The 16,440-nt window shown below is 41.8% G+C and overlaps 1 protein-coding gene across 2 annotated transcripts in view; it reads left to right on the forward strand.

The window, feature by feature from the left end:
- The window catches only part of ECPAS (Ecm29 proteasome adaptor and scaffold), a 67,945-nt gene that overhangs the window by 753 nt on the left and 50,752 nt on the right, over window positions 1-16,440 (forward strand). For both annotated transcript variants that reach the window (XM_063319345.1, XM_063319343.1), the window contains 4 exons: window positions 8,250-8,380; window positions 13,669-13,785; window positions 15,405-15,523; window positions 16,253-16,405. In XM_063319345.1, the coding sequence (XP_063175415.1) occupies window positions 8,250-8,380; window positions 13,669-13,785; window positions 15,405-15,523; window positions 16,253-16,405 (520 nt within the window). The remainder of the gene's footprint in view (window positions 1-8,249; window positions 8,381-13,668; window positions 13,786-15,404; window positions 15,524-16,252; window positions 16,406-16,440) is intronic.

Here is a 16,440-nt window from a genome sequence, read left to right on the forward strand (position 1 = left end):
GAAACTTGAAGGCTGCGGCGGGCGGCCTCCCTCAGCCCCGGGCCCACCGCGGCCTGACCTTGCGGGGCCTCACCGGGAAGGAGCCCGCGGGGGTCCTGAAGCCGCAGAATTCCGCCCCCCACCCCGGGGTGACACCGGCAGCCCCTGTACGCTTTGTTCCATCTTGTCACCTCCGCATCCCTCCCGCCGCGGTAGAGGATCGGCTCCTCCATGGCTTTAACGCCTATGGAGTGTTAAAGAACGGTTTTTCTTTCCCTGCTTTTCCTGCCTGGGCACAGACCCAGTTCTTAGACAACCGTGAAGAGTTAACAGCAAGGTAATGCATGACTCAGCCCAGCGAGAGGGCCTTTGGTTGCCCTGAAATAGTACTTGGCAGCCACCCTGAGAGGAAGGGCAGAAGAAATGGTTGGAGCGTGTTTGCGCTATTGGCTTTCAGTTCTAAGGCGTTTCCGTACAATGTGTCACTTGGGGTGGATTTTGGGGTTTTTTTGGTCATTCTCGGTGTGCTGCTGTGTAGAGAGCATCCTTGTGCTGCTCTTTGTTAGGGGTTACTGGAACTAGGCTGGGTGGAATAAGGTAATGATAATGGTGGGGATGTCCTCTGCGTAGCCGAAGAGCCAGGATCTTGCAGTGGAGTGAAAAGGATCTTCCAGTTACACTGATCCTTGAATTGGAGGACAGAAATGCCAAGCTATTTATTCCATTGACAACTGGGATAAATAGTAATCATGTCTGTGACAAACCTCACTGCTGCTGTCATCCAAGAGACTATTCTGTCTGTTCTACGGTGCTAACACGATTCCCCTTGGTGAAGCCAGTCAGTGCGAGATCTCTTGCTTGTAACTCCTGCTTTTATCTGTGTGTAATCTAACTCCCCAGTTTCCAATCTGATCCTGCAAAAAATTAGTCCTCAGCCATGTGCCAGTTGCTGCACAGCCTTTTGTGTTAAGCTGCGCTGGAAGGACAAATGTCCCTAGATTGAGATTCGTGTTAATAATTACATGATGTCATTCAGGTTATTTGACCCCTGTATCCTTCAGCATTGAGGGATTTTTATTGGTTTGGTTAGAAATATTTTTTGGAGGGGGGAGGAAAGGGAGTGGATTTTTTTAGTTTCGTTTGGTTTTTACCTAGTAGCTCATTTGTCACTGAATAGAAAATGCTGTAGTCTTAGATAAAGATTAAAGCTAACAGGGAAAAAAAAATAATGTAGAGAAAGAGAGGGAAACTGAACAGCCTCCAGGTGGGCCTACTGCCTTTTGATACACTTAAATTATTAAATTTTGGCATATTTGGAAATAAATCTGTTGCTTTTTAGGATGATGAGTAGTCCCAAACAAGAACAATTACTGGTACTTTTAGATTGGAGAACCCGTTTTCCTTGCTTTATGTACATATGGCTATAGGCAGCTTTGATCTACAGCGCCAGTCAAACACAGAAACTCTTACTGCTTGCTTCAACTCTGTATAAGGGTGCTTACCATTTTAGAGGGCAAATTGTTTGAAGGCAGCATAAGAATGGAGATATGGTAGTTAAAAAAATTAATGCAAAATCAATAAATTGACCCTGAAGCCGTTAAGAGTTCAGATGCAAGAGAAAGGAAAGTTAATCTTGAGTAAGAATAGTTAGCCACTTGAATGGAGAGCCTGAGCCTGGCATGTTGCAAATATTTGGATTTCAGTATGCTATTCAAGCTTTATGTAAAATATTTTCTATAAAATGGAAGAACAGAATGAAAAAAGACAATATATCCCTCCTCCCCAAGACACTCCCAGCCCTTTCCAGTCAAATCTTTTAAAATAACCCGGTGACTGGCCTACTTTTACAAATGCCCCCTTAAGTGATTTGGCTGTAGGCACACGATGGGTTACTGGTAGAGCCAGGAATAGCACCAGCAAATCCTGACTCACTGTTAGCTACTGTAATCATACTGGATATATTTTCTCCCAGAGTCTAATACCATTTGAACAAGAATTTGACTCCTATTTTAGTAGTGGCACAACAGGCGAGAGCTTTATTCTTCCTTCTGCATGCAGAATAGTGTAGAAGCAATTGTTTAGCTCAGGGGGACTGAAGGGTGTGTTTGAGCTTTGGCTTTAGCAAGGGCTAAAACTATCCCTGTCCCTAAAACTACCCCTGCCGTCCAGGCAGTGAAGCTGAAACGCTCCTGTGTCCAGTGCTCTTTATTTATCATAGGGCCTTGTGGAGAGAATGTGGGGGATGCTAACGCAATGTAATGGTTTTACAGAGCTCAGGTAATGGAAGAGATATTTTTTTTTGTTTGATTTACTGAAACAGAGTTCTAGAAATGCTTTAATGTGGCAGTCCCACTAATCTGTCAAACAGACACTTTTCAGGAAAGTGAAGATAAATTCTGGCTTTACGCACAGAATTTTGCTGACCCACTCTGCTCTGTTTTGTGGGGGACTCAGTCTCTGTTTTTGGTTCCTAGGATGCTTTTGTGGTGATTACTTAAATTATGAAGTACAGTTAGCTTGACATGTCCTATCCCCCGTAGTTTCCTCCGTCAGTTTTCATAAAAAGAATGGTATGTGTTTCACTTGATGCTCAACTACACAAATATACATTGCTGGGGGGTCTGTGCAGAATAGCTGACATGCTGTGCATAGCATCTATGAATGCCAGAGGGAGATAACTCTTTATCTTGCATAAGGACAAGCAGGAGAACCTGGGCACATGAAATGGAATTGCGCTTAGCTGGACCAAGAGGGACGCTTCTTTGATAAGAAGATAGATAAATAGTGAACTATCAACCTAGTAAGACCAGGCATTCAGAGAGTTCACTTCCGTGATTTTAATTAAAAAACAAATATATATAAGGAAGGGAAACACCCTTGTTAACGGATGGAAAACATTAAGCTATTTATTTACTTTGTCCTTTCTGTGTCTTTCCCTCAGTTGTTCCCTTTGGCAAGCTACCTACTGTACAGCAGAACAGGAAGAAAGGGCATGTTTCATGGCAGGCTGGGGTTTTGCTGTTGACTTGGGAGGCTGCAAGATGAGTTCTGAAGTAGCAAGTCTTAGAAATAACTCTGACCCTTTTATGGCCAGTGTTGCAGGATTTGGAAGTTTATAAAGCATGGCCTAGAGCCTTGCTGTTAATGATGTGACTTTCTGGTAAAATTTGCAAACGTTATCTGTGTGTTGAAATCTGTTCCTTTCCTTTTTTGCATGAGGTGTGGTGGTAAGTGCTGAAACCTGTATTCCTCCTTGTAGTTTTAAATGGAGACTGGAAAGAACCAGAAGTGAAACATGCATTTTCTCACAGATAGGTAACTGCATTGCCATGGTAACTTGGGGATTTCATATTCCACATACACCATGTCTGTTGACACAAATTGTATCCCTGTTTCCAGAAGCAGCGTACAAAGATATATCTAGTTTTCCTGCCACTTTGGTTCTTTTATGTACAGCGAAAGGGAACATCTCTTCATATGCAATGCCCACTGTTAAATTCTCCATATTTACATTCATCATCTTGTAAACACCTTTTTTTTTCCCGAGAGAACGCCACAAAAAATGAAATACTGTGTGAAATACAACACAGCAGCATGGAAAGCAGTTGTGATTCTGCCAAAATACATGAATATCTGTTACAAATTTTGCCTGGATGCAGTTCATTCTTGATTGTGGGGTATTTTTAATCCATAGCAAAATTTGACTGTCATAGCTGTGGCACACATATGGTGGTTCTAAGGCTACTTATTAAACCAGAGATGATTTCTCAGGTGCTTTCTAATGCAGTGTGCAAGTCTGACAGAGACTATGGTTGGCACATAGCTCATAAGCAGATTCTGGGTGACGCAGCAATCTTTCAAGAAATTACTTCCAGCTTTCATATTTGTAAAGGGAAACTTGCAAGACTATCCCAAAAATAAAGAATTCAGTGATGCGCTGAAGGTTAGTAGTGATTTAATCTTATTTGAATTATTCCCTCCAACACGCCCTGGCAGAGCAGGGGCCTCTCCACAATGGAGAGAATCTAGGAGGCTCACAGCGACCTCGCTGTGCCCTATGTTTTTCCATTGCTTCTGATGTGTGAGTTTGTTCTTGGAGCGGTTTACGTAGAGCCCTGCAGGATTGGGCATGGGATTTTCCAGTTGTGTTTCCAGTAAAGTCCCCTTCCTTTCCTCCTTTCTCTCTTTCACTTTGGCTTTCTCACCAGCATAAGTAAAAATAAATCTTTTGTGGTTTTGGTTTTTGGTGTTTTGTTTTGTGTTAAATTCTCTGGACTGCATTGAAAGTTGGTCCTTTGCCTCTGACAGCGTGTTCTTCCCCCAGCCCCACGTTCACCAGAGTTGAACTGCAGTAGCTTGACTGTGGAAGTAATTTCATAAACATACATGATTAGCTATTGCAGAGGGTACTATAGGTGGGAACCAATAACAGGGAAATATTAGAGTCCTAAATTTGAGATGGGGTTTAAAGTGATATTGAGGAAGAAGAAGCCTTTGTAAAATCTGAGATCTCTTAAGTATTGGCTTTTCAGATGGGGATAAAGCTCTACTTTAGTAAATGTCACCCCTCCATTACTTCTTTCTTCCAGTGCTTCCAGAAAAATTTAAAAATTATCTCTATAACTGTATTAGTCAACTTTTGAAAGGAAAAATAGGAAGAGTGTTATTGCGTGGACTGCATTTTAAGTTTAGTGGTGGCTAGCAAAGGTAAAGACTAAGATTCATAAAGCTTTCTAATTAAAATTTAGTGCTCTTACTATTAAGTTGTGGTAAGATTGCTGTAGTAGTTAATTTCAGTTCCTACAGCTTATTCAAAATGGTTTGTGTCATCTTTTTTTTTTTTTTTTTCCTATGGTATGAAACAAAGTGAGTTAGACCTCTTGCTTTACTGATTTTTATTATCGTATAATATAGTGGCCTCCCCTGAAATCACAACTGTGGGGTTTTACAGCCAGCAGCAGGGGCAGTAAAACTAGATGGAGGAGGTTTTGTCTTCATTCTTAAAAACTTGTGAAGTGCGTGATACGTGAATGTGAGATGGGCTGGGAGCAGACCCTTTGTCTGGTCTGATGCTGGGTGCCTGGTGGTTTGCTCGCTGGGTGAAGGTTGTGAGAAGAGATGGCAGGGAGGGAAAGGAGCTTTCCCATGCCAGCCAGCAGCTCTGCAACACACGTGGAGGTAGGACACTGTATCTGAGTCCCAGATACCATGTCCCCAGCTCCTCTCCTGGACTATTGTGCGTGGTGCTTTACATCTCCAGGGTTGATGTTTTCCTGTAATGAACGCTGTCAGCTTGAGAGATGGTCTTAATTGTTAGTAGAATAAAAACTGTGGAGAAAATGGTTGATGTGCAATACTTCGGAAGGTTTATAGCTCTTTGTTTTCCTGTCCCGCTGCTATGGATACAGCCTGCACCGGCAGCACAGGAGGGTGCTCTGACAAACTCCTGACCAGTTGCTTAACTGCAACCAGGCAACTAGTCTCCTTGAATTTACTGGAGTCCTGTCGTGCTTATGGTTGAGGGAAGGATATCTGGTGCTTAGGGCTTAACTGACTAGGCAGCAGAGATGCGGGAAAAGTAATAAACTTATCTCACAGCCGGTGTAAACAAGGGGGTAGCTTGTTTTTTCTCCTGATCTCTATTAGTATTACAATTCTGGTTGCTGTTTGTAACGACAGAACAATGGAGGAAGCTGGAAATGGAGTAGATGCTTGCAATTCAGTGCCTTGCTGCACTTCCCGTGGGCATGTGCACACTGGGTTTTATGCCTTTGGGAAGGTGTGTGCAGTCCAGTGGTTACAACAGATGGCTTTACAAACGACTCCACTCGTGTTTCCTTACACCTGAGTCTGATCTGCTACCATATGAAGGAACATGTTGTTGGAGAGGTTCCTCAGCTGGCTTGCTTGAGAATGGTGAGTCTGCAGTGATATCCTGGAGTTCAGGTCCAAGGGGAAAGGTCTGATTTTATTCATTGTTTGAGTTATTTCAGCTGCATGGCCTAAGCAGACCCCTACTGCTGGTGGGGTTGTGAGACACCATGGAGGTCCTGAAGAGGGAGGTCATTTTGTGGGGGGAGTATGACGTGAAAAGGAAGGTGAAGAGAGAGAGAAATTTTTAGGATTTAAAAAGAAAAAAAAAAAAGGGATATGAGATACTGTGAAGTCATTGACTAGCTGACAGCCTGATTGTTGCATGAAATCAGTCTGAAACAAGAGATTGACTCTCACGTCAGTTTGCATTGTAGGTGTTGCAGAGTTTCAGCTTGTAATTTCCCTGACACAAAAATTTTTTAATCCTCTGTCTTTTCAACTGCCTGTCATATTTGCTCAGGAGAAAATAAAATGTTGGAAGTGATACGTTTATGTTTAATCTGCAGCTGGCAGAGGAATGATGCTGTGAGGAGTCTTAGTGCAGGGATAGCACAGATTTAAAAAGTAGGACAGTAAAGGCTTCTGCAGCTACACCATGGCTGCAGCTGTATTTGCATTTGAACATCCTTTTTGTTCTCTTGAGTTCAGCCATACCCATTCACGCAGTCTTTACCTCTGCCCTGTACCAGTGCTTTTTTTCCTTTTTTTGCCTCTGTAGTCCTTCACAGCCAGCTGGTGATCCTCCTCCACTGAAGGAGGGTTCTCCTTGGTCTCCCTCTAATCTCAGCTTGCAACAGGGTCACTTTAGCTTAGTCTTTGCGGGGAATGATTTCCTCCTTGTAGGAGGTTTTAAGACCTCTAGTCCCTTCAAAAGCCCTGGGTCTCCTTGCTGCCTGTGAATCTGTCCTGCAGTGCTGGTATGGAGAAGAGATGCTCCTGATCCCATGCATGAGGACTTTTCTCAGTCTGGCCGTCGGGAATGCTGCTGTGCCAGGGAGGTTTTGCTTTACTTCTGGTTTAGCTGTTGGGGCAGCTGCCTGCTGGCACCTAAAATAGGGACTCTTCCATTCTTTTTATAAAGACGGATGGTCCTCAGCCTTTGTGCTTGAGCTGCTGACAGAAGATTTTGGTCTTGTCTGTTTCCTTGGAATGATCTTCTGCTAGCTTCCTGAGAAAACAGATGTTATTGCTTTCCCTCCTTCCCCCCATTCTCTTGATCTCGCAGGAGTTGCAACTTCTACCTCTTTGCAGATGTAAAAAAAAATTTTTTGTGTGTTCCTTCCTGGGTTGGGGAGGAGACCTGCTGGCTAGGGAAAGGTGAATTTGTTATAATGCTCCAGCAGCTTCATAGAGGGATATTAGGAGCTTTGTGTTTTAAGTTACAGCAATATGTCCTGAGTTTCATGCTTGCGATTTTATTCCTATTGATGATAATGCTCTCTTTTTGGAAAAAAGATAAAGAAATTGTAACAAATCAGTAACTGGTTCAGTCAACATTTGTACAGATTTTATGGAAGACCTAAGTGGCCTAACAGAAAGTCATGGGCAGAACAGGTTACCTCATGTCAAGATGTCTTATGAATACTCCTATGAGTATCAAATTCAGCCTGTAACAGAAGTCGCAAGCTTTCAAAGAACTTGTTTGTTTCTTGTGCTTTCAGGTGTGCAGCCTGTTTATTTGTACCCAGCTGCCATGGTGTGGCTTGCCCCAGGCTTATGGCTTCTGCTTTTCCTGGACTCTTCCATTTCTGCCATACTAACTGTAATTGGTCTTGCGTTCTGTTGTATGTACTTGGTGTTTTTATTGTGTTGACACAGTGTCTACAACGGTGGGGTCCCTGTACATGACTGGGACTCTAGGTTTAACAAGAATAACAGCAAGAATTGGCCAGGTCTCTGATCTCTGATTAGCTAGTGGAGATACGGAACATCATGGTCTGAATGCAGATCACAGCAAGCATATTTTCAAAAGTTAAGAGCCCCACAGCCGCATACCTTTGCTGCCAAAGCAGAAAAGGCGGGGAATGACTTGGAGATCCTAACCTTCGTGTCACCTTTGGAGGTGTTCTAGCCTCTATTTGAGACACAGTGTGAAGCAAAGGAAATCTTAATTGCCTCTGACTTTGACCGGAGTGGTCTCCCTGTAATTGTGGAGGCTAGTACTGGAAGCTATCAGGCTGGTTTCTGCCATCAACATTTTTCTCAGATAGCATTAAAAATACAAGATAGATCCGTGCTGAGTGCTGTTCATATGGAAGTGCTTTAAGAATTGTGTGCAGCATTTCTTAAAAGCCCATTAGAGGATGTTCAGAAAAAGTTGTTCTCTTGCTACAGCAATTTCGATTTTCAATCAGTTTCTCTCTTTGTCCTTTTTAATTTTTTTTTTTTAACTGCAGATCAACTTGAGCGTGTGTTCTTGCGTCTTGGCCATGCAGAAACAGATGAGCAGTTACAGAACATTATTTCCAAATTCCTACCCCCTGTTCTCCTCAAACTGTCCAGCACACAGGAAGGAGTTCGTAAAAAGGTAAGGGTGCAATTTACCATAATGGTATGCTGTCCTAATCAGGGGGAAAGAAATGCCCCTGATGTATCATAATTTACTATACTTGGATGTCTTCTGCGGAGAAATTTACTCTTTGAGGAAAACTTGTCATGAGCCTGATAGAGAATGATTTATTACAACTGTTAGGGCTTAAAGAGAAGAGTCATTGCATGTATCAGCCAAGTCTTTTGCAGATATGTGAAGGCTGCATTTGTTTCCACTTGAGGCTGGCAAGCTATGAGTTAGCCTGAGGCCAAGGCTTACTGCCATAGAGGCCGTTGCCGTGGCTTCCAGATTAGGGCTGTTGTGCATTCACCTGACTTTCGGCACATGTGGACCAAGCTTGCTTCTATGTGCGAAAGACCATGAAGACATACTCATTGATGTCATTCACCCATCTGATAACAGGAACAGGAGCAAGGACCAAACAATTTTGAAGACGTGTACTTGAAGCTGTGAAGAAAGGATCCAACTATCTAGTGGAATTTTTTAGGGTGTTTTTATATGATATTTTTCCTATAAATTGGAATGTATTGTCTGTATTTTTTTTGAGCGTTGTGAGATTCAGGAAAGGGGAAGGGCTACTCCTTTGAAAATTAAATTTCAAGAGGCCTCTCAAAATCAGATAATACTCTTACAGTGTATTGTAGTTTTTGTGTTAGAATAAATGAATAATGAAATAAAACTCATTTCTTCTTCTGTCTATGCATTTAAACTATAGATTTTTATCTATACAAGATGATGATGATGATGATAATATAAGCAATTATAGCACTTCCGTGTAGTTCTTGGTATTTGTCAAATTCATTGCGGTCAAGGAAATTACTCTGATTTCTGCTTTCGCCATATCAGTGAAGGGAAGTTGACTCTCTCAGTACTCTGTTTTCAAAATAAATTCAAAATGTAACAAGAAGGCTCTGTATGTGGTGATTTTTTTTTTGTCTGTTATTTTTTACATATCAATTTATCAGTGAGAGAGAGTGGTGAGGGAAAGACTAATTTCTTGTTTTATTCTGATGAACATCAGTGAAGTTTTACTGTGGAGTGTATAACCTGCAGGTAAATCTGTTCAACATGCACATTGCCTTTTTCTGTTACTTACATCAGAACTCAGCTTTTCAGTCTTCTACTTGCTCTTACTTTGCTGTTAATCTGGTGGAAAAATGTCTTTAAGAAGTCTGATGCATTTTCAAATGCTAATAACTTTTAAACACAAATACCTAGCTTTACAGTGCTAATTTTACTTGGTGGACGACAAAGAATGTGCCTATTGTTCAACTTCAGCTTCAAAATCATGTTAAGGCTATGTAAGTAAAATAAAAGCACGTTTTTTTACATGATCACTCAAACAATTGGGAAACTAATCTATTAATGTAGTTGAAATAGAATGGAAAGGGAGGGACAAACTTTTTATTCACCCAGTGACTGAATATGGCCTGTGACAAAACTCTGCTCTCCCATGTCATGTCTGTCTCCTACGATTAGTGCAGTGGTTAAAAAAAAAAAAGACAACAACAAAAAAAGGTGTGCCAACATAGTTAATGCCAACATTAGTTTGAAAACTTACACCATTTCAATTGAATCAACAGTGTAGCTTTTGATAGTACAGGTATAAGAGTGAAAAAAAGAACATCTGTGTGTTGCTGATGAATTGTAGATCAATACAGTTGTTCAAGGACTTCCTTTCACCCAGCTTCAGAAGCACAGTGTAGTTCATTCAGTACACCAGGTGGATTGACTACACTGTGATTTTACTCTGACTCTCCAGATTAACTTTCTTCACAAGCTTGTACTGCTAGAAATTAAAATTCCATTTTTCTTCCCGTTGCCTTAACATATTGCTTTGTTGGTCTTATCCCAGCCCTTAATTTTGTGGCTGTCAAGTCAATATTACTGCCTAATTCAGTAGTTTGAACTGATTGCCCTCATATGTTTTCAGCTCTAGGATGTAGTCTAGGTCATAGAATTACAGAGTCATAGAATGGTTTGGGTTGGAAGGGACCTTAAAGATCATCTCGTACCATCCCCCCTGCCATGGGCAGGGACACCTCCCAGTAGACCAGGTTGCTCAAAGCCCCATCCAGCCTGGCCTTGAACACCTCCAGGGGTGGGGCACCCACAGCTTCTCTGGGCAACCTGTTCCAGTGCCTCACCACCCTGACAGGAAAGAATTTCTTCCTAATATCTAATCTAAATCTCCCCTCTTTCAGTTTAAAACCATTATGTCTCATCCTGTTGCGCCAATCCCTCGTAAAGAGTCCCTCCCCATCCTTCCTGTAGGCCCCCTTTAGGTACTGGAAGGCTGCTAGAAGGTCTCCCCGGAGCCTCCTCCAGGCTGAACAACCCCAACTCTCTCAGCCTGTCCTCATAGGAGAGGTCCTCCAGCCCTCTGATTATCTTCGTGGTCCTCCTCTGGACCCACTCCAACATGTCTGTGTCCTTTTTATGTTAGGGGCACCACAGCTGGACACAACACTCCAGGTGGGGTCTCAGGAGAGCGGAGTAGAGGGGCAGAATCACCTCCCTCAACCTGCTGGCCATGCTTTTTTCGATGCAGCCCAGGATGCTGCTGGCTTTCTGGGCTGTGAGCGCACGTTGCTGACTCGTGCTGAGCATCTGCCAACATCCCCAAGTCCTTCTTCTCAGGGCTGCTCTCAATTCATTCTCCACCCAGCCTGTATTTGTGCCTGGGATTGCCATGACACAGGTGCGGGACTTGGCCTTATTGAACTTCATGATTGTTGGCATGGGCCCACTTCTGAAGCCTGTCCGTGTCCCTCTGGATGGCATCCCTTCCCTCCAGCATGTCAACTGCTCCATTCAGCTTGGTGTCATCAACAAGGTTGCTGAGGGTGCACTCAATGCCACTGTCCATGTTGCCAACAAAGATGTTAAACAGCTGTGGTCCCAGTACCGATCCCTGAGGAATGCCACTTGTCAGTGCTTGCCACTCAGACATTGAGCCATAGAGCACAACTCTATGTGTGTGAGCATCCAGCCAGTTCCTTATCCACTGAGTGGTCCAGCTGTCAAATCCGTGTCTCTCCAATTTACAGATCAGGATGTCGTGCGGGGCAGTGTTAAATCCTTTGCACAAGTCCAGATGGATAATGTCAGTTCCTCTTCCCTTATCCACCAATGCTGTAGCACCATTGTAGAAGGCCACCAAATTTTTCAAGCACAGTTTGCCTTTAGTGAAGCCATGTTGGCTGTCACCAGTCACCTCGTTTTCTGTATGCCTTAGCAGAGTTTCCAGGAGGATATTTCCACATTTGTTGATAAGATTGCAATGCCTATACCTTCTTAATCCATTTACTCTGAAGAGGTAATCCCTGTTCAGGCCACGGTTTGACAGGTGACTTATATTCAACTCAGGATGTCTTCTACCAAATCAGTTACCCTAGCAGTGTCGCACAGAGAACTAATCTGGGGTAAATTTGCTCTGCTGGTTCGGATGTGCTCCAAGAACTGTTGGTGCACTGGCAGCATTTGTGCCAGACTGGATACTGTGTCGCTTCACGAAGCCCATGTGAAGCCAGCAAAACCGTAAGAAGCAATCGTACTCACAAGTGCAGACATTTGCCTGATTCAGGTCAGAGTGCTGCTGGATGAGATCTTTAGTGCACTGATTTGGTATTAGTGATTAGAGAAGCTAATCCCTCACACATACCCAAATCCAGCCATGTCTCTTTTCACCAGCCACCATGGGTACTTTGAACAGGTTCCTCAAACTCTGTCATAGTTGCATGTTTCTTTTCCTTCACAAAAAAGTGTGTGCAGACAGGTTTTTTTCCTCTCTAAAATAATGGGAATTTGTGACTGCTGTTGTAATAATTTTGCAGCAGCAAAATTTGGTGTCTGTCAGCATTACTTAGCTTGTCAGCTTATCTCTGGTCTCAATCGCATGCTTGTGGTCAGCTATGCAGTCTCTCTAGATTATATCTGGATGTTATTTTGTTTGATACCTAGTCATGGAGTGGATGCAAAGATGATGTCTTAGCTCATATGCAGCTCAGCAAGCATATGGTTCTGCAGTTTCCATGACAAACTGCCATCACAGCAATTTAGCTGCTTTTTCACCATACTACGACCAAGGTAATGAGCCATCAAAAGCACAGGATGGTGTGCCCACTCTGTTTTTTTGACTTGAATTGCTTGAAGTCAACATACATCTAGGACTGTTTCTGTCAGGTTTTACTGGAGCTGAGCTGCCTCCGTTTAATGTCACTTATATTTTTGCACCACCTTACTTGAGAATCTGGTAGGGTTTGTGAGTGAGATGCAAATTTTCAGTGTGATTTCTCAGAACCCGTTGTTCCAGAGTAGAGATGGTAGTTTTTCAAATTCCTCCATTCAGGTATGGTATCTTGTTTAGTGGATTTGCAAGTGACACTTCGCTGGTGCTATGCTAAGAAACTACTTTATGGAATTGTAGAGTCATGGGATAATTCAGCTTGGACAGGACCTCAGAAGGTCTCCCGATCAACCTCCTGCTTAAAATGATCCATTGCAAGTTCAGACCAAGATGATGAAGGTTTTATTGAGGTGGGTCTTGAAAAACCTCCAAGGATAGAGACTGCACAAACTGTCTGCTCCGCTACTTGGGAGCGCTCATCGAGAGAAGGTGCTACCACTCTGCACCTCTCTTGTTTCAAGGCATTCTGGCCCCAGCTCAGCTTGCTGTCCAACAGAGCCCAGGGCCATTCCCCCGGAGCTGCTGCCGGGTCCGTTGGCATTGCTGCAGGGCAGGCCTGCCCATTGCTCCTGCCTGACATTCATGGGGCTCCTGTTGGCTTCTCTTCTTGCCAGAAGGATTTCAGTTCTGTCTTGTTCCACTCCAAACATAGTTTTCATACACTTATGGGTGGATTGGGATTTTCTTTTTTTTTTTGTTACGTGTTGAATTGAAGTTACTCTACAGCCACAAGGTAGAGCTGCAATGCAGATTTCCAAGCCAGGCTCAGTTTAGAGGGATAATAACTAACTGTGTAGAAAGAACTGGTCATCCTCAGTGATTGTTTCTTCCTGACATTTCTATTGATGGAGGATATTGGTTGTGGCATGGTTTGGGACTTTTAATGTATTTGTCTTAACAGTGTCTTGAGACATGTCAGAGTGGTTTCAAGATAATACAATAAATGAGGGCTGCCATTTTCTTAGAGAGTAAATAATCAGGAAGCCCAGGCTTGATTTGTCTATAATAGGCCTGCTTAGTGGACTGAGAGTGAGTGGAGCCCAAAGTAGTAAAATTTTTGTTTTCTTCCTGTCAGGTCATGGAGCTGCTGGTTCATCTGAACAAGCGCATCAAAAGTCGTCCGAAAATTCAGCTTCCAGTAGAGACGTTGCTAGTTCAATATCAAGATCCTTCTGCAGTGTCTTTTGTCACTGTAAGTGTCTGTTCTTCCAAGAATAGTTCCTGATTTACTTGTAACAAGCAGAATGCTCTTTAAAGCCCTTGTATTTAGCTTTGTAGGTTTTCCTAGCAAGTATGTTATTGATATGAGGTTGATGTTTTAAGAGATTTTTTAAAATTAAACTTTATAGTCTTGTGTAGGTGAAACTTAGTTTCAGAAAGCAGCTACACTATTGATTCTGTTCAAATTACTGATAATTACTCTTGAAGTTTTGTGAATGCATGAATTGTCATTGTTTGTATTGTAGAGGGTCTGTTATATTGTTAGAAGCTTCATTTTCCAAGCAGCTATCAATCCTTATCCTCATATGTGCAGGATCAGGGTGTTACTTAAAACTTCTATATTTCTCTGACCACATGAGAAACTGAATTTTCAGGTGTTTTTAGGGTCAGGACCTTAGCTGAGCAAGAAAACATGAAAAAACCTGATTTTATAGATGGGGAAACTTTACTAGATGTTTTCATTCAATGTAGTTTAAAAAGTGAATATAGTTTAAAAATGTTTTTGTGAAACTATGAAGACAATTTTCAACTGTGGTAGTTCTGTTGCAAATCACCATAATGAAAAAAGTGATAAAATCAGAGGGAAACTTTCTGTCCTCCTCATTTGACTATTCAGTCATATGTGGCATAAATGGAAAACATAGCATCTTAGAAACTGATGGAAAAATACTTAGACTTGAAACAGTAGTACCACAGAAGTAATCTTAGATTGTCTTTAAGCAAGTGTGATTATCTGGAGTTCACCTTTTCGAAGTGGCCGAAGGTTTCTAGAATGCATGTGTTCTGTACAGCAGTAAAAGAACCATCTTCTTTGAAGACAAACTTGACATAAACTGTGCTTTTTGCTGAACATGTCAAAAATCAGTTTTCATTCATGTGTCTGAGTGATGCATGTTGTTGTTTTGTGCCTTCAGGCTTCATAAAATTTTAACAAGTGCCATCTACAAAGAAGGGTGCTGCTTCCCACTTCAACACTTCTTTCACCCAGGTCATTGAACACATAACTCTTATCTCTGCAGTTCCTGACTGGATTTGAATCAACGTGATAGCAGTTAGAGCAGTTAGGTAGTCCAGTGTTCAGTATTGCTCTGCTGTGCTGTCCTGTCTCTGGGCTCTGCTTGGATTACATTTTCAGCTTTTAATTACAATGATTTCAAAACACATTTTCAAGAGAAGCCTTGGCTATGCTGCTGACTTTGTATTTATTCAATATTGCTTTCTATTTTATTTCAGAAATAGGTAAGAGACAACATTACGTTTGCTTTCCTTGAAGCTGTTGCTCAGGAAAAGCTGCTCTTGGTGAAACTGGCAGCGAATAAGAGTAGCTAGAGAGGGTTTTCCTCCTTTTAAAGTGAAGGCTTAGCAAGACCTACTCAGAAAACCCTTTCCGAGGGTTTAACCCCTTAATTAACCCTTTATTAATCCTTTAATAGCTGTCAGTCCAATGAGCCTTAGAGTTAAAAAATTGGTCTTCCAAACCATACGTGGTTTCCAACACCCAATTATGTAATATAACATACGAGAAGAGTTTAAAGAACAGATATTTCTTTTGCACTGTTGCAATACTGTGTGTTTTTTCTACTCCTTTAGAATTTTACCATAATTTATGTTAAGATGGGATACCCCCGTCTGCCTGTGGAAAAACAATGTGAATTGGCTCCAACTCTTCTCACTGCAATGGAAGGGAAACCTCAGCCACAGCAAGACAGGTATAACTAGCTTATTCTTGGAGTGAATTGTGCTGATATTGTTTTAGTAAAATAATTGTATCATTTGATAAAAGGTTATTCTTTTTCCTTGGTGATATCTTCATTGCTTAGGATGTTCTTGGCTTGTACCATTTGTATCAGCAATTCAGTAGTTCGGGTGGTACAAGAATTCATATAGTTTAATATCATAATAATATACAGGATCTGCAGCAGCAGACTCTGTATAAGAGGCCTGTGTTATGATGGTTATGCCTGTCCATATCCCCCATCCATCTTCATCAAATTCTGATTTACAGCTTAGGGCCAGACCTTCAGTAAATATCCTCTGTCCAGCAACAGGAACAGCAGTAAATGTCTCAGATTTAAAACTTTAAATTTCTTATGGATGAGACGGTCCTAGACTGTATTTTGTGGCATAATAAGGAAACATTAAAAGTCTGGACAAAGGCAGTTATTTTATCTTTCTAGATGTGTGTGTGTGCATGTATACAGATGTATATGTTCTATGTTAAGCGCAAATCCTAATTTATCTTCTGCCTTCCATTTTTAAGTACATCAGGTGGCAAATAGAGGCCACAGAATTGTGAATCAGTTTAACTTCTGTTAAGATTTTTTTTTTTTTTTTGCTGTTAGGGACCAGGTTTGCTTTTAAAGGTTTCTCTCTTGAATGTTAAGAATAAACAGGTGTGTTTTTTTTAAATGGTTGCAGTAAATATAATTGTTTTTCAGCCTAATGCATCTTCTAATACCAACCCTTTTTCACATGAAATACCCTGCTGAACCACTGAAAGCAGCAGCTTCTCCATTTAATCTTGCTGAAAAACCAAAGACTGTACAACTGCTTTTGGACTTTATGTTGGATGTTCTTCTTATGCCTTATGGGTAAGTAAGAGTTAATACCAGTCTTCTCTAGTATT

The sequence above is a fragment of the Chroicocephalus ridibundus genome, chromosome Z, assembly GCF_963924245.1.
Source record: "Chroicocephalus ridibundus chromosome Z, bChrRid1.1, whole genome shotgun sequence".
NCBI classification, from domain to species: Eukaryota; Metazoa; Chordata; class Aves; order Charadriiformes; family Laridae; genus Chroicocephalus; species Chroicocephalus ridibundus.